At 33.1% G+C, this 12,359-nt stretch overlaps 1 protein-coding gene across 3 annotated transcripts in view; it reads left to right on the top strand.

Moving 5' to 3' along the window:
* The window catches only part of LOC129219195 (orphan steroid hormone receptor 2-like), a 197,100-nt gene that overhangs the window by 54,627 nt on the left and 130,114 nt on the right, over nt 1-12,359 (top strand). For all 3 annotated transcript variants that reach the window (XM_054853524.1, XM_054853523.1, XM_054853521.1), the window contains exon 2: nt 6,556-6,683. In XM_054853524.1, coding sequence (XP_054709499.1) covers nt 6,641-6,683 — 43 coding nt within the window. In that variant the 5' untranslated portion in view covers nt 6,556-6,640. The remainder of the gene's footprint in view (nt 1-6,555; nt 6,684-12,359) is intronic.

The raw sequence follows: 12,359 nt of genomic DNA, 5'->3' as shown, positions 1-12,359 counted from the left end.
AAATCTTATGTATCCTGATCTAACAGGCAAATTTATTTTGAGCAAACTTTGTCAGAAACTACTTATGACGTTGAAATGTACAATAAACTGTTTTTTGAGTTGATACGTTTTTGATCATTTTTCGCAATAAAAAAAGTTTTAATCATTCAAACTCTCATGTAACTAGCGGATTAGATTTTTAGAATTTATGACATATCTTCTCCAATCTTATACATTATCCAGTAGTATGCTCACTAACGACGATCAGAGTGTACGAGGAAAACAAAAATGTATAAAGTTGTCCTGATCAGAGGATTTATGGTTTTATGGTAAAAATGCCTTTATTTTTGCAAGCATAAAAATATTATTCGTGATATTTCCTTTAAGAGCTTAAAATAGTTGACGACAAAAAACTTTCAACTTTTATCCTTCTAAATATTTATTCTATCTTCCAAACGCTTGCAGTAAACTTTGGCACAAGTTCAACTTAACATCGATATTCCTTCTTCGTAACCTTTAAAAGCAGTTTGTAATGACGCTTTTTATTTAGTTGCACAAAATCTGGTTTTAGGCTACATATAGTTTTGTTTGTTCGTGACCCGTTAGAGGGCTTCAGTTGAGGGCGCTCTTTTTTAGTCTCCTCCAAACAAACTCGCCCTGAACGAAATGACCTTTCTCTTCCCACCTGATGAATTTCAAATCAGTATAGAACGAAGTTTTGCTTTGGCGGTGACCACAACATGTCCTATAAGCTAACAAGTTGTTGATAATTCATTCTTTTAGATTTATAAAGCTTAACTAATAAAGTAAAAGCTCACGAAATTCATAAGAATATGAGTTGTTGCCCTCGAATGAAAAACTGTAGAGCATCACTGATATACCTGAAGTCAATCAAGATTATTATAACTGCACTTAACATACTCACGATTTAATTTAATTTTTTGAGTAGGAATTTTTCCTTTGTGTAGTAAAATATATTATTGGTAACCAAAATATACCATATTGACTGCATATTTATAAATCATACTTTTCTTTTGATTTTTCTGAAGAGAAAGCGGAAGGGGGGGGGGGGGGTAACAGCCACTAAGTGTGATGTTACTATTCTGCGATCACCTCAAAAGTAATATTCAGAGAAAAATCTTACACATATTTAACATTTTATTTTTTAAATGTTGCTGATGAGAGGAATAAGATAGCTGTTTTTTAAAATAGATAGATAAAAAATATTTTTTAAGGTAGTGGTAGTAAGCTTAAAACCAACTAACCATTTAAGATTTCATTCACTTAAGTTAATGAAAATGTTTAAATGAATGAAAAGATATCACTATCCCAGACGGGAAAGTTACAAAATAAGTTGCGTAATATGTATAAAGAAAAAAGTAAGCAAAGCTGAGAAGGTTTTCTAAGAGCAGGAAGTGCTTAAAAATGAAGCGACATTCAAAGACATAAATAAATCTGATAAGAGTAACGTGTAAAGGAGTACTTTAGTGCTGAAATTCATCGGGGAAGGGTCAGGTTCTTTCAATTAAAACCAAAAGTAACCGATAGTAAGAAACTGATAAATTTTCAAAACGATATGCTCTTAAGTGTTAAACATAGTTTTTCTCTTTTTTTTCCAAACGTGTTTGAACGTTAAAGGTGTTACAAACGGAATATTTTAAGCAGTTAAGTATTTCTCATATCGATAAGTATGTTGTTAGAGGTTCTTTTTCAACTCATTATTGTTGAGGATACTAAGAGGAAATAACTTACCTGCAGAAAATCTGATACATAGAGGTGACGCAGATTGCGCTATTGAAGTTCTAGGTATTGTTTTACGGATATTATTCTCTTTTGGGAGGATGGGACATCATGGTATTTGTATGGGATAGGGGAATGGGAGTATTGCTTTAGGTCTGGGGTTAGCAAGTAACATATTTGGGGTTTGGACACTTTTGAAAAATTTTATCGAGGTTCAGAAAAAACTCATATTTTACACTAACCGTTAAAAACTCATATCAGACAAGAAATGTATGCCAAAATATTAAAATACTATGAAAGTTGCACATAAAGACATTATTGGCTACATAATTATTTTTAAATAATTTAATAGTGTAATTTAGACTCAAAAAATTTTTGGCGGTCTTGTTTTTGACCTTCCGCGGCCCGAACCTAGGGGCTTCAGTAGCTGATTGCTGCTTTAGGTGATGGGAATCTCCTGATATAAAATATGTTTTCAAGAAGATTATCTATTATTATAACAGAATAATATGGCTTCGGCCACTAAGATTTGCACATCATTATACACTAAAGGAGAACTACTTGTGCATTTGAGAAATATCGTGTACAATAATATATTTCTCACCCGTCATTTAGGAGGATCCGGCTAGGAATCAGAGTAGTATACGTTTTATGTGAAAAAGGGGTCCAATGACCAAACTGACTCCTTGGCACTCGGCAGCCTTGCCGTTGTTGATACGATTATAGTATTAAGAACATTGAAATTTTCTAGTGTCGGAACGCCTCTTAAATCCTGAGTCGTGATCAATTTAATGGGAAAGGGGAATTTGCTTTTCCAGAAAATCAGAACTGGAACAGAGTTCCGGTGCCACATCACCCCTCATTTATATTTATGCCCCTCCCTCTTTCACATAATGGATTGATCTTCATTTCTTTGAATTAGAGTTCAAAGTTCAGCGGAAACGGCGGAAGTCACACCAGAAAAGGGCAACGAAAGTTATTTGTGTAAAACTTATGCAGTTGTTGGATTACATTTCTGATGCCGTTATGGCAGATCAAGATTTTAAGCTCGTAAGAAAATGTTTTCTTGTCTCTGTATTTTTTTTCCTGGATAAAGTTGCTGTCTAGATCATGAAGTTTATTCCTGGATTGCCTATATTTGATAAATGCTTTCACGTAAAATACTTTTAAGTAAGAAAAACTTAGTTCTGAAATAGGTTTTAAGTCGTGAACTCTGTATGGTTGTTTGATTTATCAAAAAATGAAACCAAGTAATGGGCTTTGATAGCTGTTGTCTACGTGTAGCTGTGTAAAACGGTATGTTATATATATACACAATATTTCATTTTAATGCAAATATCTATTAATTGTACTTTGTCTTCAGTAAATGTAGAACGAAGTGTTTTTCATCTGCAAGTGTGTAACGAAACTTTTTCCTTTAGTAGATGTAGAACATAATGTATGAGTATCCTATCTAGAAATGACGTACACCTGATTTTGACAGTACATTAATATACAAGACACAGTGAGGTTCAAAATTATTATAAAAGCGGATGCCGAATCGCTATTGATTTATTCGATTATCATTGACTCTTATAAGTATATTTACTACTTTTATGTATATGTAAGTTGCTCTTTTTGATTTATGATTGCATAAATTTTAATTTTAGCTGCCTAGAACATCAGATGAGGAATATAATTAATTTTTATTCCCTTTTTTACGTCTATACGAATGAAGAATGGAAGAAAAACTATTGATTTCTATCGCAAAAATTTAAATTTTTGAGTTTCACAAGTTACTTTAAAGGTATAAGTGCGAAATATGTTTCTAACATCAGTTACATCATGTCGACCATATGCTTATTTTGTAATTTATTTCGTTTTCAATTTCTGAAACGCCCTGGCCCTAAAGTATCTTCTCAAATTTCTGCTCAAGTTCTTCGGTTTCATTCATTTCAAACATTTGATTTCATTACACTGAGTAGTTCAGATTAAAATTGCACTGGAGTAGTTCAGTTAGTTTTATTCATAGTTAAGGCCAGGGGCGTCCCGATGGGAGGTTAATGTGACTTTCCAAAAATTTCCTTGTTCAGCAAACTTCGACGATTCGGCCAAATTATCATCATTCGGCGAAATTTGGAGTTTTATTCGGCAAATTGAGAATTTTCGCTCTCTCAAAAGTTTAAGTTCGAGTCGCCCCTGGTTACAACCAATGAAGAACACTAATTACCGGTAAGAAAGCTAATTGCCGTCGAACTTTGATTTTTGTTTTTGCTGCCCGCTGCACAGTGGGGCGAAAACGCCAAAAAGCGCTTAATTTTTTTTTTCTTATCTTCAACCAAATAAGGATTAATAAATTTACACAGGACTACTACTTAGGCAATCAGAACTGGAATCTTAGAGCCCTTCGTCCACTACAAAGCTGAAGGGAGCCTTTATACATTGAGGAACCATGAGTGCGGGAATTCACAGAAATTGCTTTTAAGCAGTCTGCATTTTTTTTTCTTAATAAAGACGGGTATATTTAACTTCTCTGGTGCCCAACGATAGTAATAGAAAGCAAAAAAATGAATAATTGAATATTCAATCCGAAAATCGGTTTTGATCAACACCGAAAACTAGAGAATTCAATATTATTTTTTTTTCAAAACACTCTACAAAAATATGTCCTTTTATGTCCTCTGAGAAATTAATGTTAATTAGTCATAAATGGTCTGTAGAATGATCCTGAAAATGAACTAGCTGCGTAAACCTGCGAACTTTGGACCCTGAGCCCATACAAATGGAAAAAACTCGTTATTACACGCCTTTGTAAACAAACAAACGAGAGAGGTTTAAATACATTTTTAAGCGCTTTTTGCCGTTTTCACCCCACTGTGCTCTGCAGTGGACGAGATTTTATTTCCAGAAATTACCCAAGTCATAATTACTTGATATGTTTAATACTACTGTCAAACTTTCTTATTTACTATTAGCATTTTATGAGTTTCTAATTGCACGTATTATGATAAATGCAGTATCAATTGTTAAAATATTCAATACTATCATGTCATTCAGCTCCTATATTCTCTCTTAATCTAACTTTGAAAAAACATCATTATAATTTTTTGGACTTTGTTTCATTTGAAATTTGGCATAGCAAGACCTAAAATGAATAGGTCCTGGGGAAAGATGTTGGAGAATATTCTTACGTCAATAAGGAACTTAATAAGGTTATATAAAACGTTTCTAACAGGCAGTGAACTGCTTTTTTCTTTTCAAGCATAATAACGAATTAAAATTAAATGAGAAATTTTAATGTCATGAAGTAGGTAACTACTGAAATGAACTAATTTGGTTCAATTTTTAAGCAATCGTGATTGTTTAATGTTTTAACCTTAGAGCAGGAATAAGTAAATGGAGGGAGCTAGTCTAATCAATCACTGGTTTAGCAAAAGCTGAGGAGAAGACCCCAAGTCATGTGACTGAACGACGAATGGATGACATGATTTGCGTGAAACTAGCGAAATAAACATGATTTCTTCCAATGCTTTGCATTAAAATCTATCATGTGACTTGGAGTCTTAGCTTCACGAATGAAAAGTCTTCACTCCCTCCATTTAATCTCTTCTCAATGGTTTTAACCCAGTCATTAATGAATGTTAGCTCTGACGCTGAGAGAGGAAATTGTTTTTCTTCCTGTTTTGGATTAATCCGACACCTAACGGACAAAAACTGAAGATTGGATGTAAAAATTGAAACTTTTTTTTTTTAATTCTTGGAATGCCATAACAACTCACCATTAATAATATGATTAACACGTGTCAATTAGTTCTGATACAAATATTAAATGTGATTCTGAACTACATTTTGCGCGATAAACTATTTCTGTCTGGGTCAAGGTTGCCAGATTTAAGAACAGTAAATACGGGACAGGCTTCTAGGAATGAAAAGGGTAGGGGTATTTTTGAGACGTCGCTGTACATTCAATCAAAACAAAAACAATTTTTGCGTTTGCTGCCACATGATTTTCTTATTGCTCATTACTTCACATTTTTTGTTTTACTTTACTTTTTCCCTTAAAATAATGTCTCGTTCTGTAAAATATTGTTATCAGCTAGACTAGAATACGGGACTTTAGCCTTCCCGTATGGAAGTTCCCCGGGACGCGGGACAATTTTTCAAAATACGGGACATTCCCTTGAAATCCCTAGTCTGGGTACTGGTCAGCGAGTCTCGAGAAATTTTAAAAAATGGCCCTTTGTCCAAAAAATTTTCTTAGTAGTATACGAATATGACATCATACTTTTCTTTCGCATTTTCCCGAAAACCATAGGTCTTACAGATGTAAAGAACTTCTGAGGGCGATTTTAAAAAAAATGCACGTCTAATTTCGAAGATCGGACAAGGCTTTTGTTAAATATTCTACACTATATCAATACATTTTTACTATATTTTACTTATGTCATAAAAACTTAGAACTCCTTGTTTTAATTATTGTATTTTAATGTGAATTTTACATAACGCAAGACTCGTATACCCTTTAAAATATATTGAAAGGGAATGCATTAGATACTAATGCAGTCTACATGCTAATGCATTATGCATACTAATGTGGATTGGATTTCTATAAGGTAGGGAAAACCAAAGTAGCTCACTTAGCACTATAGCACTCTTAGAGATGTGTGTTGAGTTAGTAAAAAATAATAGCTGAAGTAAAAAAAAAGAAACTTTTACTTCAAAACATATTTTAAAATCAGGAGTTGAAACTCGAAATTTTACTGGAAGAAATGAATGAATTGATTTTAAACTAAAAATAATAAAATTGAATAAGGTTATTCATTTTATTCAATACTTATTGATGGTTTTTCTTTTTAGATTCAAATTTTAGAACATTTGGACTTCCTTCGTTCTGTGTTCCTTCCGTCGACCATATGACCAACACAATTATGATGTCTCTGCCATGACATCCATTACAGATGGTCCTATTATATCATCTACAATAGGTAATTGCTTTTCATTATGCAAAATATGACTTCACTTTTGAGAGGATTTTTCTCCCGCTTTGAACAATAACATTTTTCATTCAAAATGTTTTGTCAGTGTTGTTTCATAAAATTATAGGGGAGAATGGTAATGAATGGATCACATTTTTTTCCTTTTATTTTTGTAATTTTTTCATTTATCAGATTTTTTCAGATGCTCTGTATAGTTTCAATACATAAAGATCAAAACATGAATTTCAGGGAAGGGGGCAAACAAATTTGTATGTAAAATTTTCACAGAAAAGAAATAGGACGTATAGTATAAAAAAAAATTGAGAGAAACTCGGAGTTTGATTTATAAGAACTTCAATTTTCGCTAAAATATTCCTCATTCGCTTTGCTTGTCTAAAAATGTTGGCAAGCGAAACTGGTTCAAATGTTACTTTTCAAAGAAAATAACCTAGAAGTGGAAAAGATACTTGCAGTCATAAAGAAAGGGGGCTCGGATGTCAATCGTTCCCTTGATTTCTAAAAAAAAATTAAAAACTTCAATCCGTTTCTGTCTAATTAAAGTTTTTGCAATCAGGAATTGCAACTTGGTGATTGTTTCGTACTTCTAAAAGTTAAAGTTTTGTATAAATTTCTGAAGACATTTTGAATTTTTTTTTTCATATTAAAGAACATAAAAAAGAAAATTAATGAATCGTTATAACCATACTACACGAAGAAATCTTTTTGAAAAATATATCGTCTGTGCAGTAAGAAATGTGCGCAATTGTAATATTACGCAGAGTGATGATCACCATCACATGATCGTGGCAAGTTTTCAAAAATCTTGGCAACACGGTAAAAGAACCATTAAAATATGAGAATCCCAATAAATAAATGAATATGGTCACAAAAAACATAAAAATATTAAAGGTATCCTAAAAATTTAAAATAATACGCCAAATAAACAAAAAAAATCATTAAATTACTTTAAAAGTTAAATTACACAGGCAAGAAATTCTTCCGTGGATCCACGATTTTCCGCTTCTTTGATCTTCCACGATTTTTCGCCTCTTCGGTTTGTTTCCGATTTTTATTATTTTTCTCATCCCTCTATAAGCGCGAATTATGTGTATGTATACGTGCGTGCGTTTGTTTAAGTGTTTTTCTTTTTTCCATCTTGTGATGTGCTTAAAATTTCGAATCCTGAACCCAAGATAGACTGATGTTGAAAGAGCTTTTTCAATAAATTTTAGACAGAAGCCTTAGAGAAAGACATATGGCTTAGAGGTATCTTGATCACTTGATTTTGTGTTTTTCATATTTGTTTCTTTTAATCTCTAGTTTTCAATTTTATCATTTTTTCCCGACATTTTCTACAATCGTATTTTTGTTATTTGAGTTGTTTCGTCTTTCATTTCCATTTACAGCATCTGTTTGTTTCTTTTTGTCCTCATACCGTTCAGCAACAATCTCTTTTAATGTAAATTTTTAAATTTTCCATGTGTGCGTAAATGTGGAAGCATCGCATGAATTCATTGTTCTCACTACAGCACGAGAACAGGTGAAATTCGCGACTTGGTATTTTTCTCGTGCAGGTAAAATATTGTTGCAAAAATGTCGCTCACTCGATAACTCGATTTCATTTGAAAAAACAAGTGTTACTAGAGATACACATTACACAATTCAGAAATTTTCATTCTGATTTTTTCGAAGGATCATTTAACTCACAGAGTGGAATAAAAGTACCTTAAAATTGGGAATGAGCCTTTCTAAATCTACGAAAATACTGACGAGGACGGGGGCACTTAAATGGTATAAGTAGAAAACAATCGATTAAAGGCTTTCATGGTTAGTTGATGGCATTTCAGTAAAAGCTCATCTATTTCCAACATTTTCACTTTTTTTCTCTCGACCAAGGAATAAAAAATGGCAAAAATAATCCATCGTTTCAATTACAACTCTGTTTTTCCCAAACTTTCGCACGCTTTCCTCTTATAAATAATAATACATAGTTAATTAATAATAGGTAACATAAAATTAATTAATCAAAAGAAAAGAATGTCGGCTAACGCAATCTAGACATGATCGCGTTCACATGATTCAACGCAACTCGACTTTTCATTTGAATTTGTACAAAAAAAATCTTCTGAATTTACTTTTCTTGTTAATCATTAATTTCAAATCGGATATTTTCATTTTAAGTAATAAAAATGAAGATTCTTGAACTTTTTTTTTCTACTACAAAAGTTCCTCGAGCTATTTTGAAAACGCATTACTTCAAACAAACTGCTTGGTTACGATACTACTCGCATATGAATCGTGATTTTTAGCGCATCAAGTAAAGTGCAAATTTAGAGGATTGTCTTTCATGCAAAAAGAAAAAAAGTTGAAAAAAGAAAATGAGATCGGAGCTCTGCTGTCAGAAAATCGGGACTTTTTTCGATTTCAGTTCAACGTTCCTGACTAAGGTAGGGTTAAATTTACGCAGGCCAAATCCGGACACCTTCATAATAAGGAGAGGTAGAGGTGAAATACCGACATAATGTTTAGCAGAACAACTTTTGATTACATTTGGCTATTCAACATTTGATTGAGCTTTATGTTTATTCAGTTTTTGAACAGCTAACTTGTGTTTTTCTCAAAATAATGCTAAAAAAACCTAATTAAAAAAAGGTGAAAAATGATAACACCTTAATATATATATATATAAACTAGCAGAAACCGCACGGCGATGCCTGTGCTAAGAATTTAAAGGAAGTCCGTTGAATAAAAGAAATCCACGCCCCTCCCCCCCCCCCCTCTTCTGATGAGAAATGATCATTTTTCTTCAACTGAAATGCTTACACACCTTTTAAAAACCTATTAAAGTCCCTTTGGAATTAAAACTATTCGCCAAAACAAATAAAAAGATTAACTGTAGCTTTAAACCTCAAAATAATTCTTCTACTGTATAGTTCATCGCATAACGCTGCAAGCAACCACGCTATCGTACACCCTGCCCTTAAGCTAGTGAAGCGATTTTTTTTTCTGCAATTTAAAGTGTTTCATCAAATAAACAATACTATAATAAAAACGTTGAACAATCACAATAGAATAATATAACAAATCAAATTATTTACTTAGATTAATAACTATCTTCAACTACAAGAACAAAAAGAAACTTTAAAGAAATAAGGAAAACAAAACCCAATAGAAAAATCCTACAAAATCAAATTATGTATCCGAATATCGAAATAAAAAACGCATTTAAAAAATCAGTTCGCTGGCCACAATAGCGTAGCCGACCACGCGTCTGAGCCGTGCGGCATGGTTCCTCTCCGCTATCTACACTGTCGGCCACCGCCCTCTCGATGAGTTAACTTATCCCGCCACCTATTAGGAATTCATGTAACTAAACAATTAATTAAACATTAAATTTGCAATTACAAATATTTCGGTCAATCTGATTTTTTAAAAAATTAATGGACTATTCAACACAAAAAGAATTTTTCCATTCAAACCAGTAGTTTCTGAGATTAGCGCGTTCAAACAAACAAACAAACTCTTCAGCTTTATATTATTAATATAGATGTCCTTTCACTTCTATATATATATATATATATGTATAATTTTTTTTACTGTGTCCTATATCTGTTTCAAACATAACCTATATTTTTTCAGAAGATCACTTTGGTTCCTGATTACGCGCTTATTGAGTTACCTCTTAAGTTACATATAAAAATCTAAAAAAAAAAACATTACAAACGGTATAGGGTTGCTAAGCAAAAGTAATTAAATCTTATGGTCGCAGCTATTATGTAGCTAAATTGTGGCGGTGATACTGCCATCTATCCAGGCCAAAATTTTGTGGCCTCATCTTCACACCCTCACTTAGTCTTTAATCCACATTCGCTATGCGAATGGTGCTTAGGATCCTTAAGTGGCCTTAATAAGAACAACAACTCGATTTAGAGTTTGTATCTAATAAGTTGTCTTTCGATCCGCGAGGCTTAAATGACTCCTTTTGTTGAAATAGAGGTGAGGAGATCCCATTTGAATTTTCGATAACAATTATTGGTGTTGTATTATTGTCATTATTGTAACATTAATGAGCTTGTGAAGGTTAAGCATCAAGTTACCTGACTCACACTACATAAAATAACAAATGCAAAATTAAACATGAAGCAAAACATCAGATCAAAAAATAAAAAAGCTAATTAAACAACGTTTGACTTTTAATATTAACCATTAAGCCCAAGTGATGGCAGAGTGCATCCTTCCAGATTCAAGGTGCGGTGGCGCGAATGAAGCCATCTCAGTTTTCTTAGCTTGGGTGTGGTGTGACATTGAAAATGAAAAACGATCAGTCTTTGAAATCTCTGCTTGCAGCATTGTTCGCAACTGTTCCTTTGCAATGTCATTCAAACTTGTTGGCGAGGGGACTATGGTTGTCGTTCTGTCATTGTCAAATGTCGACCAAGGCGGTTGAGTACGCAATTTCAAAATTTAATTTATAAAGTTAGAATTTTCAATGAACGGTTTCACCTGATGTAGCAAGTTAAGAGTAATGATGGTCTTTTTGGAAATAGCATGATCGGTAGTGATAAAAACCTGCTAAGTTGAACGCTCTAAATTAATATGAGCTATCAAAAATAAGGTATTCCAATTAAAATCAAAACCCTGAAGTTGTTTTTCGTTGTAATGTGAATGCCGTCCCCAATTTTAATTTTATTTTAATGATTTTTCAGAAAACTTCAATTTAATCAATGCTGACTGAAACCTTTGTTCACGTCGCCCACATGATGACTGAAACAGAAAGAAACTTTGGGTGTCGTCCAAATTCTTCCACACTTCTGGTATGCCAGAGGAACTAGGGGAGCAAACAATAGCGCTTATCGCAGTCGAAGAGCTCCAGCCATACCTCCTGTGGGGTTTGAGGGGTGAAAGAAGTTTGAAAATACCAAGCTGTTTTTCCTGTTCTTTTCCCATTAAGTCTCACTCTTTTAAAAGTTTCTACTATTGAAAATGAAGTTGGCGAATTCTTGGCGTCTTAAAGGGTTGCCCATTCTTAAGCAGGGGTGTGTGAAAAGAAAAGAGGAAAAAAAAAAAAAGCACGTGTATACAGTTTCTACGATTTCAAAATGACGGATGTATCATTTATTCAATCTAACCTATTTAAGACGAAACTGTTTGAAATTTAAAACATATTTACTTGCTACCTATCCTATTTTTGTTCGAATAAAAAATTTTCGCTTAAAGAGAGGATTGTGTACCATTATCTGCTCTAAAAGTTTTTGTGTTCGAATTTCAAATGCTAGTGAAAAAGAAAAAAGCTTGCAAAAGTGCTTATTAACTAAATCACAGAATGCTCGAAAACCTGCATTAATTAAAAATTTTAAAATGGCCCATTAGTCATGAAATGTTTTTGACAAACCTTTAACTTTATAACATTTAGGGACTTTAGGATGGGGGCACAGGGTCCCGAACCTACCCCTCCCGGGATTAATTTAACAATACCATTAACTATTTTTCAATATACTAGGGAGCTCTGTCCCCGCTCGTTAACGCTGACCAAGCCCCAAAGGTTGCTTAGCAATCTTATTTGATTCGCAACGATTTAAAACGTCAATTATAAAGAAACAGGTTAAAAATGCATGATGAGCTCTCTTTGAAACAAAAAGCACCCCTTCCCCCGGGTTTCAAAATAACTTGTACTAATTTGCAGAG

This window comes from Uloborus diversus, chromosome 3 (genome assembly GCF_026930045.1).
Source record: "Uloborus diversus isolate 005 chromosome 3, Udiv.v.3.1, whole genome shotgun sequence".
Lineage (NCBI taxonomy): Eukaryota > Metazoa > Arthropoda > Arachnida > Araneae > Uloboridae > Uloborus > Uloborus diversus.
Note: the sequence above shows the minus strand (reverse complement) of the source record. Positions and strands in the feature narration are given on the sequence as shown.